The 25002-nt window shown below is 45.8% G+C and overlaps 2 protein-coding genes across 6 annotated transcripts; one reads left to right on the top strand and one right to left on the bottom strand.

Moving 5' to 3' along the window:
- Nucleotides 1-518: 518 nt before the first annotated feature.
- PRC1 (protein regulator of cytokinesis 1) lies at nucleotides 519-23632 on the top strand. Of its 5 annotated transcripts, none has more exons than XM_035024159.1 (15): nucleotides 519-724; nucleotides 7177-7309; nucleotides 7538-7660; nucleotides 10288-10521; nucleotides 10603-10773; nucleotides 11248-11397; nucleotides 12103-12250; nucleotides 13231-13367; nucleotides 15268-15363; nucleotides 16632-16778; nucleotides 16974-17084; nucleotides 19867-19977; nucleotides 20515-20691; nucleotides 21010-21051; nucleotides 22536-23632. In XM_035024159.1, exons 1-15 carry the CDS (start codon nucleotides 714-716, stop codon nucleotides 22605-22607), a joined length of 1863 nt encoding a protein of 620 aa, XP_034880050.1. In that variant the 5' UTR covers nucleotides 519-713; the 3' UTR covers nucleotides 22608-23632. The 5 variants fall into 5 exon arrangements, with proteins under 5 accessions (XP_034880050.1, XP_034880051.1, XP_034880052.1 ...); XM_035024160.1 differs by having other exon boundaries at nucleotides 21013-21051; XM_035024164.1 differs by having other exon boundaries at nucleotides 520-724; nucleotides 20515-20614; nucleotides 22536-22621.
- On the bottom strand, nucleotides 18915-19648 carry LOC118023070 (single-stranded DNA-binding protein, mitochondrial). Its single transcript, XM_035024165.1, has 2 exons — nucleotides 19627-19648; nucleotides 18915-19516 (listed from the first exon to the last, which is right to left on the bottom strand). Exon 2 carries the CDS (start codon nucleotides 19471-19473, stop codon nucleotides 19027-19029), a length of 447 nt encoding a protein of 148 aa, XP_034880056.1. The 5' UTR covers nucleotides 19474-19516; nucleotides 19627-19648; the 3' UTR covers nucleotides 18915-19026.
- Nucleotides 23633-25002: the final 1370 nt, after the last annotated feature.

Genomic DNA, 25002 nt, shown 5'->3' on the forward strand with positions numbered 1-25002 from the left:
CGCTGTCTAGAAAGGTGCCGGGCCCGCGAGCAGGGACGCAGCGTTCCTTCCCTTGCCCCCGAGGGCACGACTTCCCGCACGTGGGGAAGGCTGCCACCAGAGATCAGCTCCAGGCTCGCCATCTGCCTGCGCGGGGGAAACGAGTTACAGCGTCAGGCTTTCCTGCTGAGCCCGCTCCCGCCCAGCCCGCTGGCTGCGGTTCTCGCCCCTTCCCGGCGGCCTCCGGGCGGCGGCCAGGGCTTCGAATCCAAACAGTGCCGGGACGGGGTGTGGCCCGCACGCCGCAGCTGGCGCGGGGCGGGGCGACGCGGGGCGGGGCGACGCGGGGCGACGCGGGGCGGGGCGACGCGGCCCTCCAGGCTCCGGCGAGACCCGGCGCCGGCGCAGACAGCGACCCCACCGCCAGTCCGAGAGCGAGCGTTTCCCACGCCCAGCGCGCGAGCCCTCCCTCACCCCTCACCCCGGCGCGCCGGGACCCAGTGCGCGCTCGCGGCTCGCCGCCAGGGGGCGGGGCTTGGCGAGGAGCGACGGGTCAGGGCGCCAATCGCGGGGTTGCTCCGCCTTCGGGCTCGGTTTGAAATTCCGCGGCGACCTAACGGCTCCCGGGGCCGCGGCTTGAAGCAAGACAGCCGGTGCTTGTGGGAGGTTGCTGCGCCCAGCCCCGCGTGGAGGAGGTCTGGGGCCTCGACGGCCGGCTGCTTGGAGCGTCCGCCATGAGGAGAAGGTGCGGGCCGCGGGAGAGTCGAGGGGACGCGGGAGGGAGCGACCCCCGTCCCGGGTGCGGGGCCCCCGAGGCGGCCCGGGGCGCGGGTGGTACGTCAGCCCGCGCCGAGTGAGGCCCGGGCGCCGCCGGCAGGTTTGGGGAGCGCCGAGCTGGCGCCCGGGCCGAGCGCCCGGTGCGGCGGAGGCAAGGCCTGCCGCGCACCGGCCCCGGCGGCCGCGGGCTCCCGAGGCCCCGACGCGCCGCGGTGTCCGCGAGCCCCGCCCGCCTCTCAGGTGCTGCCTCTTGGCACCTGCGGCCTGTTCTAAGTCCTGCGTCTGTTGTGGTCCGGCTTCTCGCTTCCGTTTAAATAAGGCGGTCAACTGTTGCGCTTATCCGGGTCCTCCGCGGGGTCGGGCTGCAGTGCTAACGTTCTGCCTGACTCGGACAGATAGCCGGCTTTCCCTGCAAGTTCAGGAGCTCCAGTAAGGAGTTCCTCTCCGGTGGTTTCCACGACTCCCCCGGCCGTGCTGGGGAAGGGGCGGCCGGCTTGAAGTAGGGGCCAGACTCGCCCCACCGAATGTCAGTTGTCTCTCAGCCCCCTCGTCCCCTCGATGTTCCCTCCATAGCACATACTGCCATTTAGTGGAAGGTTTGCTTATTTATCACCTTTCTTTTGCTCTCAGAAGGTCCACTCCAAAAGGGCAGCGATGTCAGTTTTGTTCTAAAATAAGGATAGGGGCGCCTGGGTGGCTCAGTTGTTAAGCGTCTGCCTTCGGCTCAGGTCATGATCCCAGGGTCCTGGGATCGAGTCCCGCATCGGGCTCCCTGCTCCACGGGAAGCCTGCTTCTCCCTCTCCCCCTCCCCCTGCCTGTGTTCCCTCTCTCGCTCTCTGTCAAATAAATAAAACCTTTTAAAATAAAAAAATAAATAAAATAAAATAAAATAAGGATAATACCAGGGCGTAGGGCTCTTGTGTTAGAATGTCTTGTGATAAAAACGTTAACCCTACTTTCTGAAAGGGGTGGGTGAGGCACTGTGATGATTCATTATTAGTTTGTAGTTATTGGTCAGATTGATTGCTCTATGGCTGTAGAAAGTGCTTCCTTCCATAAGTACTAATTCCCGTCCTTCTTTTTCAAGTGCTTGCCTTCCGGAGAATGGGAATTGAGTACAAACTATGGTACCATTGGAAAAAACAGCCAGGGTTTTAAAAATACAATAAAGCTGTTATTTTTTAAAAATATGGCACATAATCTGCAGTGTTTTTTGGTTTGTGACTTAATTGAAAAAGTTGGCTATGTTTACTAATTTAGCCAAATTGCTTTTACAGAATTAAATGACATGAGATTTGTAGCTGTCAGAGCCAGTTAAAACCAAAACAAATGTCTGTACAGCAAATGGACAGCTAGCCTCCAGCAGATAAATGGGACACTAACTAAAAGCAGTATGCACACTGTTGTTATAACGTAAAAGTTAACCATCCCTTGGATTCCATTACTTGAACAAATCTTATTGGGTCTGTTGCAAAATGGGTGTTTGGAATTACAAATCTTCTAGTTAGAGACCCTTCTCACTCCAGTACTGTTTTCAAAGAATTAAAAAATGTTCCACCCTTCACAACATTCATACTAATTCTTATATCACCCTGACACCTCTTTCTTTCATTCCTAAGATTAGCCTTAACTTGGAAAAGACAGCCACAGTCTCACTCCTCCCCCAGCTCTGCTGCCACGGCCCTGGTCCAGGTCACTCTCGTTATCTCTTGCTGTGTTCTCCTGGCCTTTTAACTGGTCTCCCTGCATCTGCCTTGGCCTCCTGAAGCTTATTGTCACCACAGGAGCCAAAATCCTCCAATGATTTCATATTTTAGAGTAAAAGCCTCTCTGCCTTTTTACAAAGGCCTCTGGAGTCCTATTGTACTCTACTCCAGTCATACCAAAGTCCTTGCGCTTTCTTGAACCTACCAGGCTCTATCCTACCTCAGACGTTGGCATTTGCTGTTCCCTCTACCTAGATCTCTCTTCCCCAACATGTCCGATGGCTTGATTCCTTACCTCCTTTAGGTCTTTGCTCAAAGGTCACCTCAGGGAGGACTTTCCACCATTTAATGTAAGATTTGCTTATTGATCACTTTTCTTTTACTATTAGAATGTAAACTCCAAAAGGGCAGGGATGGAATTTTGTTCAGTGCTGAATCCCCAACACTTAGAATGCACCTTGTATGTAATAATCATTCAAGTAGTATTTTTGAATGAATAACTCGATGTTTCAAAAAGTTGTATGATCGTAAGATGCCTCAGTGCATTCGCTGTGCATAATAATTCTCTTGGTGCAATTACATACTGCCTGTAAATAGATTCGGGTAATTTCCCTAAAAGTACAAATTTGAGATTTTTATTCTTCTAACACATCACCAAAAAGCTGAGGATACTTAGAAAAATACTTCCCAAGGACACAAACGGTTGTAAAAAGGTCCAATTTTCCCAGTCTCTTGAAACTAAATCATTGGACTGGAAAAGATCTCAAATGAATGATTTCTTACCTTTCATGTAGCATAGAGTTTGATGGGTTTTAGTATATTCACAGAGTTGTGCAATTATCACCACAGTCAGTTTTAGAACATTTTCATCATCCCTTCAAAAAGCCCATACCCATTAGAGGTCAGTCCCTTTTCCCACCTTCCTCCCTCCCCACACCCCAGCCCTACAGAACTACTAATCTACTTCTGTTTCTTATACATTTGCCTATTCTGGATATTTCATATAAATGGAATCCTATGATACATTGTCATTTGTGACTGGCTTCTTTCCCTTGGTGTAATGTTTTCCAGGTTTATTGCTAGATAACATTCCATTGGATAGCTATATCACATTTACCTATTCATTAGTGGATGGCCATTTTGGGTTGTCTCTACTTTTTGGCTATTATAAATATGCTGCTATAAACATTTGTATATGAGTTTTGTGTGGACGTGTTTTCATTTCTCTTGGGTAAATACCTAAGGAATGGAATATCTGGGTTATATGGTAACTCTGTGTTCAACTGAGGAACTGCTAGACTGTTTTTCAAGGAGGCTGCACCATTTTTACATTCCCACCAGCAGTGTATGAGGGCTTTCGATTTCTCCATATCCTTGTCAACACTTACTACTGTTTTGTTTTCTTTTTTAACTTTTTTATTATAGCAATCTTGGTGCCTGTGAAGTGGTATCTCTCTGTGGTTTTGATTTGCATTTCACTAGTGGCTGTTGTTGCATTTCACTAGTGATATTCAATGTGTTTTCACATGCTTATTGGCCATTATATATCTCCTTTGGAGAAATATCCGTTCAGATTCTTTTCCCATGTGCTAGATTTTTATGCTTCAGAAAAGTGATCACTTTACCCTCTGAATGTGTTACAGAGGTAGGCAGCACTGCTTTTAAATCTGTCAATATGTGAGAGCTTATGAACTGAAGGTAGCTGGAAGTTAGAGGCATAATGAGCCTTTGGCATGAACTCAAGGCCACTCATTTTACATTTATTGAACAATTGCTGTGCACTAGGGTCTGGTAAAATGAAGATGGATAAGATCTGGTAGTCCTTGCCCTTGAGTCTATGGTCTACAGGGTGGATGGGGCGGGGGGCAGAGAAGTGACTGTGAGGAATCCACAGCTGTCCAAAGAAGGTAATGGCAGGTGGAAGGTAATGTACAGAAGCATGACCGTGTCAACAACTGAGAGCTACACATGGCTGAGTGAGGGGCATGTCCAGGAAATGCTCAGAAGGTCAGTTGGCTAGAGTCTTAAGGAGTGAGCTGGTGAGAGAGATTAAGAGACAAACCTGAAGAGGGGTTTTAGAAATCCTTCCCTTTGAAAGTGGTTGAACTGTTTCCTGAGGGCAATGGGAAATAGTAGTTCAGTCAAGGCCTGATTGGATTTTGTTTTCAGGAGAACCTAGCTGCCCTAGCTGTGCCTGTTGGCTAGGGTGGGGTGGGCCAGACTGGAAGAGACTGTGGAGCACTCCCTAAAGTAGTGCCCCTCAGGACACGCCCCAGGCTGGTCTGGTCTGGCTCAACTCCGGGCTTTTGCATTCAGATTGAATATTGACCACAGACGAGATCTTGTAGTGTTTTTTTTTTTAAAGATTTTATTTATTTATTTGACAGAGACATAGCGAGAGAGGGAACACAAGCAGGGGGAGCAGGAGAGGGAGAAGCAGGCTTCCCGCCGAGCAGGGAGCCCGATGCGGGGCTCGATCCCAGGATCCCGGGATCATGATCTGAGCCAAAGGCAGACACTTAACAAACTGAGCCACCCAGGAGCCCCGGATAGGCAACCTTTAAATTGGGATTTCTTGGCTAGAGAAATGTCTTAGATGTGAAAATATTCTTGGAGATCTAGGCTGGTGACTCATAGAACCACTGAATACTTGGAGGCACAAAGGAGGCCAATGAGAGCCTTGAGCCCCCTCGCTTGTGGATAGCACACGAAGAGCTTAAGTGACTTGTTCTAGGCCTCACTGCTGCCTGGTGGCAAAGCACATCCACCTTCCCTGGTGCCAGAGCAGTGTCTTTGTTAGCCATTTGTATCTAAGAAAGGAGAGAAAATTTCTCTATTTTTGAATGTTATGTGAAGCAGACTAATGGTTATCATTTTTAAAGTTAAACTTTGTTTTTTTAAGATAAAATACAAGGTGCCCAGTTAAATTTGTATCAGATAAACAATTTTTTGAAATAAACTTTTTGTAACTGAAGACTAACATACTGAAATGTGCATAAACCCAAGTCCCAACTCAATTTTCACAAAGTCCGCACACACCTATGTAACCAGTGCCCCTTGTATCCCTCCCAATCACCACCTCCCAGGACAATGGTGACCACCGTTCTGACTGCTGAAAGCACACCTTGGTTTTGCCTGTGTTTGAATTTTATATAAATGGAATCACATAATGATATATGCTTGCTTGTCTCGCTTGTTTCACTTAAACTGTTTTTCCTTTTCTTCCCCAACATTTTTTTTGTTTTTTCCACATTAGTTTTGTTTTATCCCCCTCCTTTTTTTTAAGATTTTATTTATTTATTTGAGAGAGAGAGAGTGCATGCATGAGTGGGGGGGGGGGCAGAAGGAGAGAGAATCTCAAGCGGACTCCATGCTGAGCCAGGTGCCTGAGGCAGGGCTTGATCTCACAACCCTGAGATCATGACCCTAGCTGAAATCAAGCGTCTGAGCCACCTAAAGGGCCTCTTACCTCCTTTTTTTTTTTTTTTAGATTTGAGGTATAATTTACATACAGTAAAATTAACTCATTTTACATGTATAATTTGAATTTTGGTCACTGCATACAGTTAGGTAATCACCATCAAGATCTAGGACCATTCCATCACCGTAAAAAAAAGTTTCCCTGTGCCTTTCTGTAGTTGATCTTCTGCTCTGATCCCAGGCTTTCTTTCACTGTAGTTTTTTTTCCTAGAATTTCATAAAATGAAATCCTATAGTATGTAGTCTTTTTGCATTGCTGTATTATTCCATGGTAGGAGTGTACTGTTTATTCTGTTGGTGGACATCTGGGTTGTTTCTATTCTTATGCTATTATGAGTAGTGCTGCCCTGACCCTCCTGTGCGTGTCTTTACCACGTGCAGGTTCAGTTCTGTTGCACGCACCCCACCCGCATGTAAAAGTGGAACTGCGAGGTTTGGCTTCAGTAGATGCTGCCAGCAGGTTTCAAAGTGGTTGTACCAGTTTCCACTCCGGACAGGTAGTATATGAAAGTCCTGGGTTTTCTGTATCCTCACCAACACTTGATGTTTGTCGTTTGTAATTTTAGCCATTCTGTAAGTCAGTAGTTGTAACTTAAGAACAACAAAATTGTAATGAGTTGCCGGCTGTTCTATAGGAGCTTCTCACCAAGCAAGGTCTTGTGTTAGGTGGGAGTTTATTTTGTGTGGCTTATCTTTCCTTTTTAAGTAATCTCTACACCCAGGGTGGGGCTCGAACTCAAAATTCTGAGATCAAGAGTCCTATGTTTTGCTTGACTAAGCCAGCCAGGCGCCCCTGTCTGTTTTTCTTTTATAATTCTGTATTGTACTGCCATAGGTAGAATTGTTGATGAAAGTCCTGATTCTGAGTATTATTGAGAGGATTGACTTTCCAGGGCACCTGGGCGGCTCAGTTGGTTGAGCATCCGACTCTTGATCTCAGCTCAGGTGTTGATCTTGGGGTCATGGGTTCAAGCCCCTCGTTGGGTTCCACGCTGGGTGTGGAGCCTACTTAAAAAAAAGAAGAAGAAGAAGATTGAATTTCCACAGTGTAAGATGATACCGAATTTTGCTTTGCCAGTGTTGTGGTGTTTTTGAAAAGAGCAGTTAAAGCTGAATGCTTGTTTTCAATTTGTTTTAGCCTGAGGCCACTGAGAAAGGAGTCTATTTTCTGTTAATACTGCTTTTAGTCTGGGGGCAGTGGCTCATGTTCCTGGCTTCTCTTTTGCTTTTCAGTGAGGTGCTGGCAGAGGAGTCGATAGTATGTCTCCAGAAAGCTCTGAATCACCTTCGAGAAATCTGGGAATTAATTGGGATTCCAGAGGACCAGCGGTTACAAAGAACTGAGGTTGTAAAGAAACATATCAAGGTGAGTGAGTCGTACTGGTCTGTTTGCAATGGGACAGCCATACGGATACTGGTGTCCCATTGGAGATGGTCAGGGAAGTGACACTGGGGTGTCACAGGCTCTTCCTGGTTTTGTTTCTATTTAAGTCCTTTCTTAAGAATTTGTAATTAAGAAGGTTTTGGTGTTGTTGGTTTGGAGTTTTTCTCCCATTGGCCCCAAACTTTTATGGGACTGTTTTCTCTCTTGTAGGACCTCCTGGATATGATGATTGCTGAAGAGGAAAGCCTGAAAGAAAGGCTCATCAAAAGCATTTCCATCTGTCAGAAAGAGCTGAATACCCTGTGCAGCGAATTACACGTCGAGCCATTTCAGGTATGTGGTCGGGCCTTGGGGGCTCCTGCTTGGTCTGAGATTTAGGAAGGAGCTCTGACTTGGGGCTGCAGATGGAAGATTTCCTTGTAGAATCTTGGCCATAAAAAGCGGGCAGAATTTGCCACCTAGTTAATTAGTTCCAGCAACTTTCACTTAGGTAAAGAGTTGCCCTGTTGAGAGGTGGAACAGCTAATAAGTGTTACAATCCTCTGATCAAAAACAGCTTCCTCTTGCCATCATTTTGTGGGGCATATAACTTTTTTTTTTTTAACTCTAAGGAAAAGCTAGGTATAGATGGTACTGTGCTATTCTTTCTCCGAAAGAAAATGAAAGGCACTATCTAGAAAGCAAAAGTGACTGGTGATACAAGGGAAAGTTACCAAAAGACCTGCCTTTGGGGGTTTTTTCATACCCAGTAGTTGTATACCACTGAACCAGCCAGAATGGCTACTTGAGGAGAAATGTCTCAAGAGCTGGAGTGTCTGGAGAGCATAGTCAAATTCAGAGCATGCAGGATTATCTGTGTACCAGGCTGAGAGGTTGCCGTTTGGTGGTCCAGCACAAGGCAGGGCTTGAATGAAGACACCAGCAAGGATGAAAGGAATAACAGATAAGATAGAGGGTCCAAAATATGTCCCTGGGGAGGACCAGTAAAAATAGTGTTGGGATCATAAAAATGAAAACCAACATGAAGCTTGGGAAGGTAATTCAATAGCTGTGAATGTAGGGCTAGCACAGGATGGCTGTAAGATTCTTGGGTCCCTCTCTCTGTTACAGCAAGAACTACCTGGGTATCTAGATGGAGTCAGCCTGGGAGGGAGTTTCTTCCTTTTCCTTTTCCTTTTCCTTTCCTTCCTTCCTTTCAAAAGATTTTCTTTATTTATTTGAGAGAGAAAGCACAAGTGGGGGAGGGGGGACAGAGGGAGAGGGAGAAGAAGCAGACTCCCCGCTGAGCGGGGAGCCTGATTTAGGACTCGATCCCAGGGCCCTGGGATCATGATCTGAGCCAAAGGCAGACGCTCAACCAACTGAGCCATACCTGGCAGCCAAGAGCAATCAGATAGATCATGACATTAGTGGAATTTCCTGGAATCTACAGAAATGGCATATATATCATTGATTTTATTTTATTTTATTTTATTTTATTTTAATTTTATTATGTTAGTCACCGTACAGTGCATCATTAGCTTTTGATGTGGTGATCCACGATCCATTGTTTTCGTGTAACACCCAGTGCTCCATGTAGTACGTGCTCTCCTTAATACCCATCACCGGGCTAACCAATCCCCCCACCCCCTTCCCCTCTAAAACCCTGTTTGTTTCTCAGGTCCATAGTCTCTCATGGTTCATCTCTCCCTCCAATTCCCCCCGCCCATTTTTCCCTTCCTTCTTCTAATGTCCTCCATGCTATTCCTTATGTTCCACAAACAAGTGAAACCGTATGATAATTGACTTTCTCTGCTTGACTTATTTCACTTAGCATAATCTCCTCCAGTCCCATCCATGTTGATGTAAAAGTTGGATATTCATCCTTTCTTTTTTTTTTTTTTCTTAAAGATTTATTTATTTGAGAGAGAGAGAATGAGAGAGAGCACATGAGAGTGGGGAGGGTCAGAGGGAGAAGCAGACTCCCTGCTGAGCAGGGAGCCCGATGCGGGACTTGATCCAGGGACTCCAGAATCATGACCTGAGCCGAAGGCAGTTGCTTAACCAACTGAGCCACCCAGGCGCCCCGGTATTCATCCTTTCTGATGGCTGAGTAATATTCCATTGTCTATATGGACCACATCTTCTTTATCCATTCATCTGTTGAAGGGCATCTCAGCTCTTTCCACAGTTTGGCTATTGTGGACATTGCTGCTATGAACATTGGGGGTGCATATGGCCCTTCTTTTTATATCATTGATTTTAGACAAATAGTTTCTTTAGTCTTTTAACTTTCAATGTGAAATTAGGTGAGAAGTTAGATATACAGTGATATATCTCCCTTAAATTATATGACAGTCTTTTATTAGTTCATGAACGTTGAATAAAATTGTGTAAATTTTTAAGTCCTATAACTGCCACTTTTTTTCCTCTTGTTAATCAGTTGGAGTAGAGCAAGGACTATTGATTTTTATTGGTTAGGTGATATTCTTAGGATTATTAGGATGAGCATCATGTTTTGAACTAAATATACTATGCTATAGCTAACTCAAAGCAAGCTTTCCAACCACTTTTCACCTCTTGCAAAAGTGTCCTGGTACCTTTCCTTATTCGAGACCTTTCTTAGGGAACTCTGTGCCATATTTTTTTGGCCATGAGTTGACTTATTTGTAAGTTTACCTTAAAAGTCTGTCATCCAAGGGGCGCCTGGGTGGCTCAGTCAGTTAAGCATCTGCCTTTGGCTCAGGTGATGATCCCAGAGTCCTGGGATTGAGTCCCATGTCAGGCTGCCTGCTCAGCGGGGAGTCTGCTTCTCCCTCTGCCCTTCACCTGGGCTCGCTCGCTCTCTTGCTCTCTCAAATAAAATCTTAAAAAACAACAACAAAAAAAGGCCTGTCATTCTAGCCCTCTTCCATTGTCCTTCTCTTCATTTGAAGAGATCCACTTGGAACCTTCTCACAATAGTACATTGTCTCCTGCAGGAAGAAGGAGAGACGACCATCTTGCAGCTAGAAAAGGATTTGCGCACTCAGGTAGAACTGATGCGAAAACAGAAAAAGGAACGAAAACAGGAACTGAAACTACTTCAAGAACAAGATCAAGAGCTGTGTGAAATTCTTTGCATGCCCCACTATGACATCGACAGCACCTCAGTTCCCAGCTTAGAAGAGCTGAGCCAATTTAGACAGCACGTGGCCACGATGAGGGAAACAAAGGTAAGCGCTTGCAGTCATACTTCCTAAAAGTCAGTTTTGACTTTCCTGTAGGTAGGCACTTGTAATCATTTTATTTTATAGGCATCTAGACGTGAGGAGTTTGTCAACATAAAGAGACAGATCATCCTGTGTATGGAGGAATTAGATCACACCCCAGACACAAGCTTTGAAAGAGATGTGGTGTGTGAAGATGAAGACGCCTTTTGTTTATCTCTGGAGAATATTGCAACACTACAAAAGTTGCTTCGGCAGGTAATGACTACTCACATTATGGCCTGGGATCTCCATAGTGTCCAGAGATTTGAAAAAACGGACAGTTTTGTCCTTCTGTCTTAAATAAGCCAGTGTAAGTTAAAAGAATGAGGGAGGATAAAGATAGTAAATATTATATAACCTCGGGGGTTTTTTTGTCTTCTTTTTAACAAAAAATGTATTTGTGGCTCTAAGAATGAAATTAAAATCTTGGATGAAATACTGTTAGTCATGTGAATTAACTTAGTATTTAATTTTTTTTAATAATCTGAATCCTAATTCTTGGGGCTTGAGATTCTACCATAATGGCAGCCATACAGTTTGTGTTCAGAAGTCATGAAAACACACTTCTTCACAATCTAGTAAAAGTGCTTCTCCTCTCTGTGGGTCCAGACATTTCTTTGCGGGAAGCCACAGGGCTGGCCTTCTTTGTGCTGCTGTCTTTGCCATAACCATTGGCTCTCCTTGCTACAGCTGGAAATGCGAAAATCACAAAATGAAGCAGTGTGTGAGGGTCTGCGAGCTCAGATCCGAGAGCTCTGGGACAGGTTGCAGATACCTGCGGAAGAGAGAGAAGCTGTGGCCACGGTTATGACTGGGTCAAAGGCCAAGGTCAGGAAAGCGGTAAGAAATCCAATGGGCACTGGGTCAGCAGTCTCTACGAGTGTCAAGTGTATTGTCTTCAACAGTGTCTGCCTCAAGCGAGCCTGTTTTTTGTTTTAAAGATTTATTTATTTGAGAGAGAGTGTGTGCACAGAATGTGCAAGAACACGAGTGGGGTGGGTGGTGGAGGGAGAGAAGCAGACTCCCCACTGAGCAAGGAGCCTGATGCAGGGCTATCCCAGGACCCAGGGACCATGACCTGAGCCAAAGGCAAACACTTAACCAACTGAGCCACCCAGGCATCCCACGAACCTGTTTTTAAGGCAAGCATTAGATAAGGGTGGCTGTAGCCTGCTCATCTTCTGTCCTTTGTGGACATTTCTTAGGTTTCTGGCTCCCATGATATCAGCGTTATAAAAAGTGTTGACTGGGGCACCTGGGTGGTTCAGTGGGTTGGGTGTCCAGCTGTTGAGTTTGGCTCAGGGCCGTGGGATCAAGCCCCACACCCAGCTTGGAGCCTGCTTGGGATTCTTTCCCTCTCTGCCATTCTGTGCGCGGGCATGCACACTCTCTCTCTTAAGAAAAAAAAGTGTTGATTTACCTCTGTGGCTTTGTGTTATAATTTTATTTAAACGCCGGGGGCGGGGTGGGGGGCTTTTGAACTTTTGTATTCCTATGTGAGAGTAAACGTATGGCAAGCACCTTTACCAAGTCTCTTTGTTACAGCTGCAATTGGAAGTGGATCGGTTGGAAGAACTGAAGATGCAAAACATGAAGAAAGTGATTGAGGCAATTCGAGTGGAGCTGGCTCAGTATTGGGACCAGTGTTTCTACAGCCAGGAGCAGAGACAGGCTTTTGCCCCCTACTATGCTGGTTCGTACACAAGCGGAGGTCTTCCTGAGGGCAGACATTGACCAGCACGTATTTCCTCTACCAAACAGATACAGCTGCCTTTTCAAGCCATGTAGCATAAATTGCCATTCCTGCATAATTAACATTAGCAAATGCCACTAGGAAATAAAAGGGCCTCTTGATTCTTGAAATAGTAAATCACTGTAGCCTGTAGTTGTGAGGCTCAAGTCTGTCGGGTGCTTACTCCATGCCAGGTGCAGCGTTAGACCCGTAACACTATTATCTCACTTAATCCTCACCTCAAGAGATGAGGACATGAAGGCACATAAATGTTCAGCAAATGTACTAAGAGGCACACAGCAGGTCAACAGCAGAGCCCGTGTTTGAGCCCATGGAATCCATCCCCAAGAGCTCAACAGAATTCGAGTCTGACCTGAACAGAGTATAAAGATGAGATTGTACTAAGTTTTTATTTTTATTTTTTTTAAGATTTTATTTATTTGACAGAGAGACACAGCGAGAGAGGGAACACAAGCAGGGGGAGTGGGAGAAGGAGAAGCAGGCTTCCCGCTGAGCAGGGAGCCCGATGCGGGGCTCAATCCCAGGACCCTGGGATCATGACCTGAGCCAAAGGCAGACGTTTAACGACTGAGCCACCCAGGCGTCCCTGAGATTGTACTAAGTTTTTAGACATTTTCTGTGAGCAGGATGGAAAGGAAGACTGTGAAGGAAACCTAGAACAAGGCAAGAAGTGACACAGAACTTTTGAAAATCTTCATCATTGTAACCTACACCCTAGCCCCTTACTCCCTACTCTCCCCAGACTGATCATGTGACAGAGCTGGCTTTATCATCCACAATATATACTTAATCATGTGTCATTTTTACTATAAGGAAGAAAAACGGATTTCCATCTTGGGAGGATGAGGATGAGGGATTAGTAAATTGGGATGCTAAACACTAGAGGAATTTTTTAAAACTTCTGGGCCTGTATCTTGCAGAGGACTACACGGAAAATCTGCTCCAGCTCCATGATGCTGAGATTGTGCGGTTAAGAAACTACTATGAGGTTCACAAAGAACTCTTTGAAGGTGTCCAGAAGTGGGAAGAAAGCTGGAGACTTTTCTTGGAGTTTGAGGTACCGCCCTAGCTTCTGTTTCCCTAGAGTACAATCAAGGCTTAAGGCCTGCCCTGCACAGAGTCAGAATCCACTCTCCTTTCTCTTTACCAGGTTTCTAACACCCTGTCTTCATCACTAAGTTTCTGAGTTACTGCTAACCCATCTGTGTTTGCAAAGCTCATAGGTGGGAGCACAGAACTAAATTAATGCCTTCAATAAGGTAGAATTCTTGCATAAAGAAGTCCAGAGGTACAGCATACAGGGCAGGTCCAGCTGTTCGACAGTCAGTGGTGTCCCAGGCTTCTCCAGCCCGGGGCTCCCCCACCACTAAGGGGTGGACATTATCCCCAGGTTCAGGGTAGCTGTAGAGCTCCCCCTGTTGCGCTTCATGCCCTGACCCTCCAGCCCCTCTGAGGGCTCTTCCCAGCCCCTCTGCTTGCACACCACACCAGCTGCTGGTGAGGCTGGGGGAGCTTTTGCCACAGATAAATTCAGGTTCTCCGGACAAAGGAAGGAGAGGGCGGATGTGGGGCCAGGCAGTTATTATTTGCTACCATTCCAACTTCTGTCTTCTTAGAAAGTTGCCTGGGTATTAGGGCACATTTGTATAGTCTGAATTCCTCTTCTTCTGACAGACTTGGCACTCATAGCTTTCCTCAGAGCTTTTCTGAGCTCAGGGCTGGGAGGACTTGGTTGAGCCAGACGAGACATGCAGGGCACACGGAGACTCCTTCTCAGAGCTTGAAAGGGACCGTTAGAGAATCTGAGTTCAACTCCTTCAAGGTTATAGGAGGGAAACGAGGACTCAGATGGAGAGACCTGTGTGAGATCTCACAGCTGTTTAAGAACAGATGTCCTACTGTTACTCCTTAACTTGTGGTTGAAAGCAAGAAGGAAGGGTAGTAAATGTCAGTAAAGAGCCAGATAAGTAAGTCTTGTGGACATGCCAGTATTTAAGGAAAAATAAAAGCATTACCATCCCCTGTAGTTAGTGTTTATGGGCAGTTAGCAATCAAGTGGTCTGGAAGGGGGAACAATTTCTTTACAAGCTTTGCCTCCAAATTGTCAAGATTGTTTCTAAAGTTTTCTGATGATCTCCAATTTTTGAGTGTATAAATCTAACTTATATGCACAAATTACATGCTTAAATTACTGTTCTGGTATACCGTATACATGATACAGTAACAAATAACAGAAAAGAGGAGGAAGCCTAACACTTTACATGTTTACTTGCCTATTTTGTGAGTGTTAATTTCATAAACACTGGGTTATAAACCACCTAACTGGGCACATTTAAGCTGCATTGTCAATATGCTAGAAGTGAGTGAGCAAGTAGGGGTGCCACCACCAAGCCCTCCCGAGTGTAGACCTCTCCCTTGTCCCTCCACATATATTCCCTATAGATGACAAGTCATCTTTGACATCTGAACCAAGGAAGGGAGCCAGTGACATTGTGTATTACATATTAAAGCCTATCTTTTATTTTTTTTAAGATTTTATTTATTTATTTGAGAGAGGGAGAGAGCCAGGGGGAGAGGCAGAGGGAGAAGCAGACTCCCTGCTGAGCCAGGAGTCTCAAGCGGGGCTCAATCCCAGGACCCTGTGATCATGACCTGAGCTGAAGGCAGATGCTTAACCCACTGAGCCATCCAGGCGCCCCCTCTGTTGCTTTTAGATTAAAAAGAAAACCGTAGTTTTTTTTTACACACCAGTGAATGATCTTGCATGTGCCTGTGGTGCTCACACCCCACTCTCCTGTCTTAGAACACCACCATTTCTCGCTGCTGACAGTGGATGGGAATGCGAAACTCTCTGAGTCTCCTTAGTATGTATCAGTTTATGAGAGCAAGGAATCTTAGCAGTAGTTACTAGTCTGATCATCTCAGGGCCTACTCTAATTAAAAGGTATTTTTTACAGAGAAAAGCTTCAGATCCAAGTCGATTTACAAACCGTGGAGGAAATCTTCTAAAAGAAGAAAAGCAACGAGCCAAGCTTCAAAAAACACTCCCCAAGGTAACATCGCTACTAAGAGTTTTTGGCGCTTGGCTACAAAATACCTTACTTTTTTGTATAGCCTTTGCTTTGAATTGTCTTGCCCCAGAACTGTCTTCTTTTCCAAAGCTTAGGCAAGGATGGTAAGTATATACCGAGCCTTCCTGGTGTAAGCACCTGAGTATCAGGGTTTCTTAGCTTTCTAGGGCTGCCATAGCAAAGTGCCACAGACTTGGGGGCCTTCAACAACAGAGATTTAGTTTTTCACAATTCTAGAGGCTAGAAGTCTGAGATCAGACTATCGTATCAGTAGGGCTGGTTTCTTCTGAGGCCTCTCTCTTTGACTTGTGGATGACTTGCCGTCTCCCTGTATCTTCACATGGCCTTCCTTCTGTATCTATATCCAAATTTTCTTTTAACAAAGCCACCGGTCACGTTGGATTAGGACTCACCTGAATGACCTCATTTTTTTTTTCCCCCAAATGACTTCAACTTCATTACCTGCCTGTCCAAATAAAGCCACATTCTGAGGTACTGGGAGAGTTAGCACTTAAACATGACTTTGGGGAGGATGCAATTCAGCCTATAGCATAAGGCAAGCTTTTGAGAAAGTGTGAGAGTGCAGGGTGGTGGGGTGGAGGGAGGGAGAAGCAGACTCCCCGCGGAGCAGGGAGCCCGACACAGGGCCCACTCACAGGACGGGGAGATCATGACCCAAGCGGAGGGCAGACGCCCCACTGACTGAGCCACGCAGGCGCCCCCTGTTGTCCCTTTTAATAGTAGTAGTAATTGTTACCCTTTATTAAGTGCCAGATACTGTTGCAAAGTGCTTTCCATTTATTAATTCATTTAGTTACCACAACATCTTTATGAGGGTGGTATCATTTCCATTTTTATAGATGAGGAAATGCCCTGAGAACTTCAGTAACTTGCCCACCTTTTCATAGCCAGTGAGAGGTAGATTCCAGATCAGAACCCAGAGAGTGGTGCTCGTAACCCACACTGCCTATTTCATGTTGTTCGTCTTCCCCAGTGCTACCTCCAGCTTTAGGCACCAAAACCCTAGTTAGACTCTGGGTTCCTGCCTTTTCCCACCTTCATGTGTGTTATGAATAAACCATTACTAGGCTTTACTTTCTGGTCACTCTGACCTGTACCCACATGGGTCCAGCAACTTGATGTTGAGCTCATGGTTCTCTGGGGTGGGGTCCTCCTTTGGGAGAATCATTTCATTCGAGCTTCATACCAAAGATTTGAAGTAATTAGCATGTCCTTGTCTATGATCCCAGTTGGAAGAGGAGTTGAAGGCACGGATTGAAATGTGGGAACAGGAGCATTCGAAGGCATTTGTGGTGAATGGGCAGAAGTTCATGGAGTACGTGATGGAGCAATGGGAGATGCATCGACTGGAGAAGGAGCGAGCCAAGCAAGAAAGAGTGAGCGAGCATAGTGGGGGACAAAGGGATAGGGGGAATGTGAGCAGCCCAGGGTCTCTGCGGGGGATGAGGGGTGGCTGAAGAGGTAGCCCTGGGTACAGGGACTGGGCACTCGATTTCTGGCCCTGCTTCTGTCCCATCTCAGGCCTATTCCCTTCCTGAGATTTATCGCTGTTGCTTCTGACTTCCACACAGCAACTCAAGAACAAGAAGCAGACAGAGACAGAGATGCTCTATGGCAGTGCTCCCCGAACCCCCAACAAGCGGCGAGGACTGGCACCCAACACACCGGGCAAAGTGCGCAAGGTGAACATGAGGCTTTGTGAACCACTCTTTTTTTTTTTTTTTTTTTTTTTTAAGATTTTATTTATTTATTAGAGAGAGAGAGTGAGTTAGCAAGAGCTGGAACACAAGCAGAGGGGATTAGGAGAGGGAGAAGCAGGCTTCCCGCTGAACAGGGAGCCCGATGCGGGGCTTGATCCTAGGACCCTGGGATCATGACCTGAGCTGAAGGCAGACGCTTAACGACTGAGCCCCCCAGGCGCCCCTGTGAACCACTCTTTACGAGGGGCTGTTGAGGCTAGGGCTCTTGGCCTCCTCTTGTCTCCTGCCCTACAGATGGGAAAGGGTTTTGGGGGCCTTCTGGTTTGGGTTCCTCTAAAAGTATGAATGGAAAACTATACTTATCCCCAGCAGCAACTCGATAATGACAGTCATGGAGCGGTCAGCTCGGATGTGTGCCTGTTGTTGAGGTCTCGGGTTAAACTCAGGGGAGACCATACTGCCAACAGTCTGTAATGATGAAGACCTTCAGAGGTTCATCCTGGAATTCCAACAAGTGACCGTGGTATTCTGTGAAAGACTTTCATGTTTAGTAAATGGAATATTCAGTACTCCTCAATCTCTGGAGCAGGAAATTGGGGAGAATTTTAACCTTTTCTTTGATAAATGAAGTAGAGCATTATTTCCCTTCTCTTTCCTCAGCTCATATTTTCTAACACATAGATAGTTAAAGAATTACCTTTGCAGGGGCGCCCGGCTGGCTCAGTCAGTAGAATATGCGACTCTTGATCCAGGGACCAGGAGTTCAAGTCCCATGCTGGGGGTAGAGGTTACTTAAAGAAAAAAAAAAATCTCCGATAAACTCCAAGAGGACCACTGAGAATATTTGTTTTTCCTGATTTTAAAAAAGCTTTTAAATAATGTATTTTTAAAAACAAAACAGATTACATATAATTTGGATTTCTGCCTTTTCCCTACTTGGTATTGGTTGTGATTTTTTTTCATAGCATCAAACATTCTTCAAATACATGCTCGTTATTATTAGCTGTACATTCTATCCTGACATGCTGTCATTTATTAAACTAGCTCCCTAAAGATTTATTATCTTAAAGAGTGTGCGTGCCCATGCTCAAGGAGGGGGAGAGGGGCAGCGGGAGAGGGAGAGAATCTCAAGTAGGCAGGCTCCATTCCCAGCACAGAGCCCAGCCCAGGGCTCGATCCCATAACCCTGAGATCACAACTTGAGCCGTAATCAAGTCAGACACTCAAGCGACTGAGCCACCCAGGTGCCCCTACCTAGAGTTTATTTTTTTAAAGTTTAGTTTTATTGAGTAAAATTGGCACATGAAGTGTTTGCTTTCATAAGTTTTGACACATGTATACACCGCGAAACCATCACCACAGCCAAGCCTGTGAACACATCCATGGCACGCAGTTTCCTCCTGCAGTTTGTGTTCCCTTTGCTCCCCCACAGCAGCCACAGACTTGCTGTCACCACTGACTAGTTGCATTTTCTAACATTTTATATACGTGCAATTATACAGTATGTATTCCTTTATGGTCTGGCTTCTTTCATGTAGCATAATATTTGTGAGATTCCTCTATGTGGTTGCATATGTAATAGGTCACTCCTTTTTAATGGGGACCAGTAGTCCATTGCATGACTCGACCACAATTTGCTTATGTGCCTGTGGATGGACATTTGGCTTGTTTGTGGTGTTTGGGCTATTACACAAAAAGCGGCTATATTTGTACATTGGTCTTTGTATGGATATCTGCTTCCATTTCTCTTGTGTAAATACCTAATTTGATAGATTTAGAAACAAAATGGCTGTACCATTTTTTTTTCTTATCACTCATTTTATGTAAAAGAATATTTTAATTCTTGTCCTTAGGAACTATAAAGACTATACATGATTTGGAAATGAGATTGTACCAAGCAATGGCCAAAGGAGAATCGTCCATTCTACGCCTTCTCTTTGGTCTGGTCACTCAGAAATATAATGTTATCAGCTATGATTGTTGTTGCTTGCCGCCTCACGTTATTTTTATCTGTGTATTCACCATAGTCTACTTTCCCTTCTACATAAATTCGGGACCCCTTTTTCACATACTGATATGCCACATCTCTGAGGCCTGGGCGGAATACTGATATTCTGTGCCATGTTGTCTTTTGACTGACATCACCCATCTGGTAGGCTTCACTCTCCCCGGACCGCCACATCTCATTCGTCGCTAGAGAAAATATCGTGACTGGGTTTTTCCCTTCCACCTGTCTCATGACGGGGTCCTGACCCACTCGCCCAAGCAGCTGCACACGGTTCAGAGATCTTTCAAGAACCAAGCTGCTAGCTATTTCAGACTCACGTCTTACAAACTGGTGAAATACCTGTAATACAGGTCTTCGAAACATGGCTTCTATTTGGTTTTCCTACAAACTAGTCTCTGGTCTTCCCCCATTTGCATTCCAGTCTTCCCAAATTTCATTAAAATGCAAGCTCTCTTAGAGCTGGGATTTTCGTCTGATTTATTCACTGCCACATCCAATACTCCTGAGTTAGTTCACCTAGCGAAGAACTCCTGGCTCCTTCCCTCCCGCCCCGGATGCTCTAGCCGGTTCCTGGCTGTACCATTTTATAGTTCAATCCAGATAGAAATCGGCTTTGAACACTTATCACAGGTTTCCTCAAAGCTCTTAACCATGGAAACCCATCTTTCTTAGACAGTTTCCTATATTCCTTTCTCTCTAGTGTAGGGATGGGCTGCTGAGCATGCTAAGTATGTTCTGTCCTTCTGGTCTCCTTAGCTGAACACTACCACCATGTCCAATGCTACGGCCAACAGCAGCATTCGGCCGGCCTTCGGGGGGACAGTCTACCGTTCGCCTGTGTCTCGACTTCCACCTTCTGGCAGCAAGGTTGGTATGTTCTGCGTACAAGGACGTCACCAGCACAGCTCCAGCCTATTTAGGGGCCCCACCTGCTTGTTCCAGTTTCTAAGATCCCCAGATTCAATTTTCATTGAGATGCTGAGAGTAAGCTAGCTTATCTGTCAAAAAAAAAAAAAAAAAAAAAAGTCATTCTGAACCCCAGTAGTATCATGGGAGTCACTGGGATGTAATTCTGTGGGCTCAGTTCAAAGCCTGGTCTTCAGCTGCTGCTGAGTGAGGTCTGATGACTCTGGTCCACGAGACAGTCGGGTACCCTCACGTAAGGAGAGGTAGGGAATATGGGCTAAATGTGTCTTCCAAGTATTTTACAGACTGGGCTCAAGAGAGGTACTCTGCAAACCATTAAGAATTCATATATTTTTTAAAACCACAAGTAGAGACATGAATAATATAAAGACATTATTAGCCTTTGGCCACTTGCTCGCGCAGACGTGCGTGCGTGCGTGTGCGGGTGTGTGTGGTCATTATGAGCATGATGCACGGATTTCTCTCTTTTCTTTGCAGCCAGTCATCACTTCCACTTGTTCGGGGAAAAAAACACCCCGTGCTGGGAGGCATGGAGCCAACAAGGAGAACCTGGAGCTCAATGGCAGCATCCTGAGCGGTGGGTACCCCGCCTCGGCCCCCCTCCAGCGCAACTTCAGCATTAATTCTGTTGCCAGCACCTATTCTGAGTTTGCGGTAATTCACCTTTTCTAATATCTACCAGTCTCTGGGGAGCACACAGTTGGGGCAGAGCGGGTTTCTTCCCCAGGGCACCCAGACGATTAGGACAGTTCTTTGGAGGCTGAGAATCCCTTTCCTGCCTTGACCGTGGCATGGGGTCGGGTGGTTTAAGGGGATCTATAAGAAGGAAGTTGGCAGTAGCAACTCGACATTTAACCTGGATCCTTCTGCTTAAGAAATACCATTCCCTGGCTGCAGGAGGTGACTTCTGATCACTGCCCTGGTGCTCTCTTGGTGGAGTTCTTGGTAATTGTCTTAATTCTTTGTTCTTAGAAGGATCCGTCCCTCTCTGACAGCTCCACTGTTGGGCTTCAGGTCTGTATGGCAATCCCTGCATGTCCCATGTCCGTTTTCCAAACTCCTCTGTCACATCTGCTGGCTTAATTCCCATCTGGGCACGGAGCTACACTAACCAATCTCAGCTGTACTATCCTAGAACCTTTTTTTTACAAAGGAAGCAGGAATTCCTAACGCAGAAATCAAAAATACTTTCTGATTTAAGTCCCAACAGCCTAACCTGCTGATTAACACCTGTTCAGACTTGAATTGGATTCTCAGCCCTACCTAAAGTCAGGCAAAGTTTTTTTTGTGATGTATTTCACACCAGAAGACCTTCACCCTCCCCAGTTGTGACATCAGAGGCCTCCAGTGTGCTGGAAAGAATAGAGGCCCCATCACGTGGGGAGGGGAGCCCCAGCTGTGTGCTATCATGAGGTTCTTGGCCTGTGTGCTGATTATTTCCTGGAGTATATGCCTTACTAACCGCCTGGGGATGAACTGCCAACTTTCTGTCTCCTGTGAGCTCCCCACTGCTTGTGTCCTTGCCTCTGAGCTGCTCAGGCATCCACGCGGCTCTGAAAAAGTGGTTTTTTTCCCAGACACTCTTCAGTTCCTAGTAACCTACTCCATCTTGACTAACACTTAACTGCAGTGCCCTTTACTTAACAATGTGTGCTCTCTCCTCTGTGTCTTTCTGTTGAGGGGGGGGGGTTGCTCCTCCCCCATGCTGCCGACTACCTTGCTGCAGTGACGGAGAATGGGGCAGGTGCCCGAGGCTGGTGCTCGGAAACTAGCTTCATACTATGGCACTTTTTTCAAATTACACGACTGGTAGGGCTTTATTTACAGAAGTGTGTCACTCTGGCTAGCTGACTGCTGGACAGAGGGTCCCGCTTTCTCTTGCTTGCTTGCTTAAGCCAAGCCCCTTGTCATCCCCTTGGGGCTTAAATGTATCTGCTTATCTTTATGGCAAGGCCGAGGGAGGGAGGGTCTATCTGGTTTGGGTTGCTATGGCTGGTAGACTCCACCAGGCAGTACCAAAGCCAGCGGACTAACCTCGACTAACCTCTCTCTTACTCAGTGGCCATTCGTGCTTTATCTTCTTCTATTCCATGTGCTCCAGCATGAGATCAAATCACCAGCAGGTTACAAGGCCCTCAGCCCCAGGGATTGGTAGATAGATGGTCTGGCCCCCTGCTTTATAAAGGGCTCAAAAGACCAAAGGTTGTTGCCTGCCCAGCTTGATAACTCCAGAGAGTACTTTGTGAAGTGTAAGGGATTTCTCTTCTGTGAGGTTTTAACAGAACGTACTGGCTAAGGAAAGGGGTCCAGGGTCACCATGTGCACATGCTTCATCTGTGACTAATAGAATGGTGCTCAGAGTCTCTCATCTGATGTTCCTAACACGACCCGTGCTGGAGAGGGACCTGGGGCTCGGAGAAACACACGCCCGTGCACACGAGGGTGGGGCGCGTGGGAGTGGGTCCGTAGTGCCGCTGACCGTGTTTATTTTTCAACAGCGAGAACTTTCAAAGGCTTCCAAATCTGACGCTACTTCTCGAATCCTCAATTCGACCAACATCCAGTCCTGAGAAGCCCTGATCAGTCAGCTGCTGTGGCTTCCTGTGCTTAGACTAGATCTGATTAGACAGGGGTGATTTTTCTTGAGTTTAGGTGTGCTTGAAAATCTGGTTCCACTGCCACGGGCCTAACGACAGACGTGAATGAGAGTTACAGATGAAGATCCATCAGAGGTTTAGTGGGTCTTCAAAAACTTGATTTTGTTTTGACCCAAGAAATACATTAAAACTTAGTTCATAGTGGTAAGTGCAAATTTTAGCAGATGGAACCTGATTTCTCTGCCCCATAATTCTACTTGCCGAAGCACGAGCAAGGGCTTGTATCTCACCATTGTGTAGGAAAATGATTGTGCCCATCCTGGGGGCATGGGACATGAAGTGAGATTGGCCTGTACCCTTAGAATTAGTAATTAACATCTTTTTTGCTTAGGGATGTTCCATTAATGCTATAGCTGTGATAGCTTTGCTCTCACCTAAAGATCTGTCTCCACCACACAGGATAGCCTTCCTCCTGATGAGGGTGTCTGTGTGTCAGAAGTTGAGACGGCCTGACCTACTGCCAAAGAGGTGACAGGGAGGCTGGGAGCTCCTTTGTTTTGGTTATATAGTGCAATGCCCTTTGTGGGGTATGTGTGTCCGAACACACACGCTCACCTGAACGCTGTTTCTGTAGTCTTCTCTGGGTCGAGGCCCCCAGCCCGTGCCCACTGGGCCGGAGTTCGTCTGCCCCCTGCAGTTGGCAGCCACGGTGGGGGGCGGTCAGGACGGGTTGGGCCATTTCTGTCCCGGAGATCTGGAACTTTGCACATGTCAGTACTGGGGAGTTCCTCACCTACCCTGCCGATCACTACTGCTCTCCCCGAAGCCCTATTTATTCTCACTCTGCCTGCCCGTCAGCACGTTCAATGGTTCTCGAAAGCTCGCGGCATGGGTTTGGTCTGTGTCAGCCATGCTGCTTAGACGCATACATGTCCTGTTTTTAAAAATATATATTCTTGAAAATAAATTAATGCGTATACTGACGTTTCAAAAAGATACATGGTGGTGGTTTTTCTTTCTTCCCCCAAATCACTTTTTGGTCAGTTTGGTCTGTGGAAAATAGAAAAGACTAAAAACATACAAGAGATTTTTAGTCAGGAGTGTGATTTTTATATTCTTTTATGCACTTATTTCTAAATTAAAAATATTTTTTATTTTGAGGAAAAATCCAACTCCTGATATATAAAGGGGCTGAAGTCATATTAGGAAATTTATGGCTACATTGTTGTCTGCCCTTAATGGGATTAGCTTTTATAGGGTGAGGTTGCCTGGCCCTTTGGTTTTTTAACAGCCTTTGATTAGAAAATACATGTTGGACGTGTATACTGGGATAAATTTTGATGTATATGTACACCTGTGAGACCATCACCTCAGTCAAGTCCTGTTATCCTAGGTTTTGCAAAAATCTTCTCCCAGTCTGTGGCTTCTCTTTTCCTTCTTTTAACAGTGTTTCTGAACAACAGAGGGTTAACTTTGATAAAGTTCCATTTCTCTTTAGATTGTGCGTTTGTTCTAAGAAATCATTACCTAATCCAAGAGGGAACGGTTTTCTAGAAGTTTAAAATTTCAGGTTTTGCATTTATGTCTGTGATCCGTTTGGGCTCTGTGTATTTATGTGTATGGCTCCACGTCTGACTTCAAGTGCATTTTCTTTGCATACAGATATCAAGTTGTCTAGCAACGTTAGTTGAAAGGCTGTCCTTTCTCCACTGCACTGCCTTTGTACCGCTGTCGAAAATCAGCTGTATCCATTGGTCCTAATGCCCATACTCTATGGTCTTGATTACTGAAGATTTAATATTCTTGAAACGAGTGTTAGCTTTCTAATTTTATTTTTTCATTTCTGGCACTTAAGTAGGCTCCCACCCCATGTGGGACTTGCACTCATGACTGGGATCAAGAGTCGCATGCTCTACCTACAGAGCCAGCCAGACGCTTATACCTTTAAAAGTCACTTTGGCTGTTCTAGGTCCTTTGCATTTTCATATGAATTTCAGAATTAGCTTGTCAGTTTCTACAAAAAATCGAGGATTATTGAATCTATAGAAGAATTTAGGGAGAACTGCCATCTCCATTTTAGATGTTCTCTCACCGATATTTTATAGGTCATATATTACAGATCTTTCACATCTTTGTCAGATTTATTCCTAAGTATTTCATATTTCTGATGCTGCTGTGATATTCTTAAATTACAATTCCTGGTTGTTGCCTGCCTCTAGGAATACAGTTGATTTCTGTATATTGCTCTTGTATTCTGCTTGCTAAACTCACTTATTAAAAGAAAAATGAGAGGCACCAGGCTAGCTCAGTGGGAGGAGCATGCAACTCACGATCTTGGGGTTGTGAGTTCGAGTCCCATGATGAGTGC

The sequence above is a fragment of the Mirounga leonina genome, unplaced genomic scaffold, assembly GCF_011800145.1.
Source record: "Mirounga leonina isolate KUSES-001 unplaced genomic scaffold, KU_Mleo_1.0 Mir_178, whole genome shotgun sequence".
Lineage (NCBI taxonomy): Eukaryota > Metazoa > Chordata > Mammalia > Carnivora > Phocidae > Mirounga > Mirounga leonina.

Bases quoted from the DNA above. Each gene is read 5' to 3' on its own strand.
- PRC1 (XM_035024159.1), top strand. The intron at 15,364-16,631 runs GTAACATCGCTA...CTATGATCCCAG, and splicing joins TTCAAAAAACACTCCCCAAG to TTGGAAGAGGAGTTGAAGGC. The intron at 20,692-21,009 runs GTAATTCACCTT...CTTTGTTCTTAG, and splicing joins GCACCTATTCTGAGTTTGCG to AAGGATCCGTCCCTCTCTGA.
- LOC118023070 (XM_035024165.1), bottom strand. From the start codon at position 19,473: ATGTTTCGAAGACCTGTATTACAGGTATTTCACCAGTTTGTAAGACGT.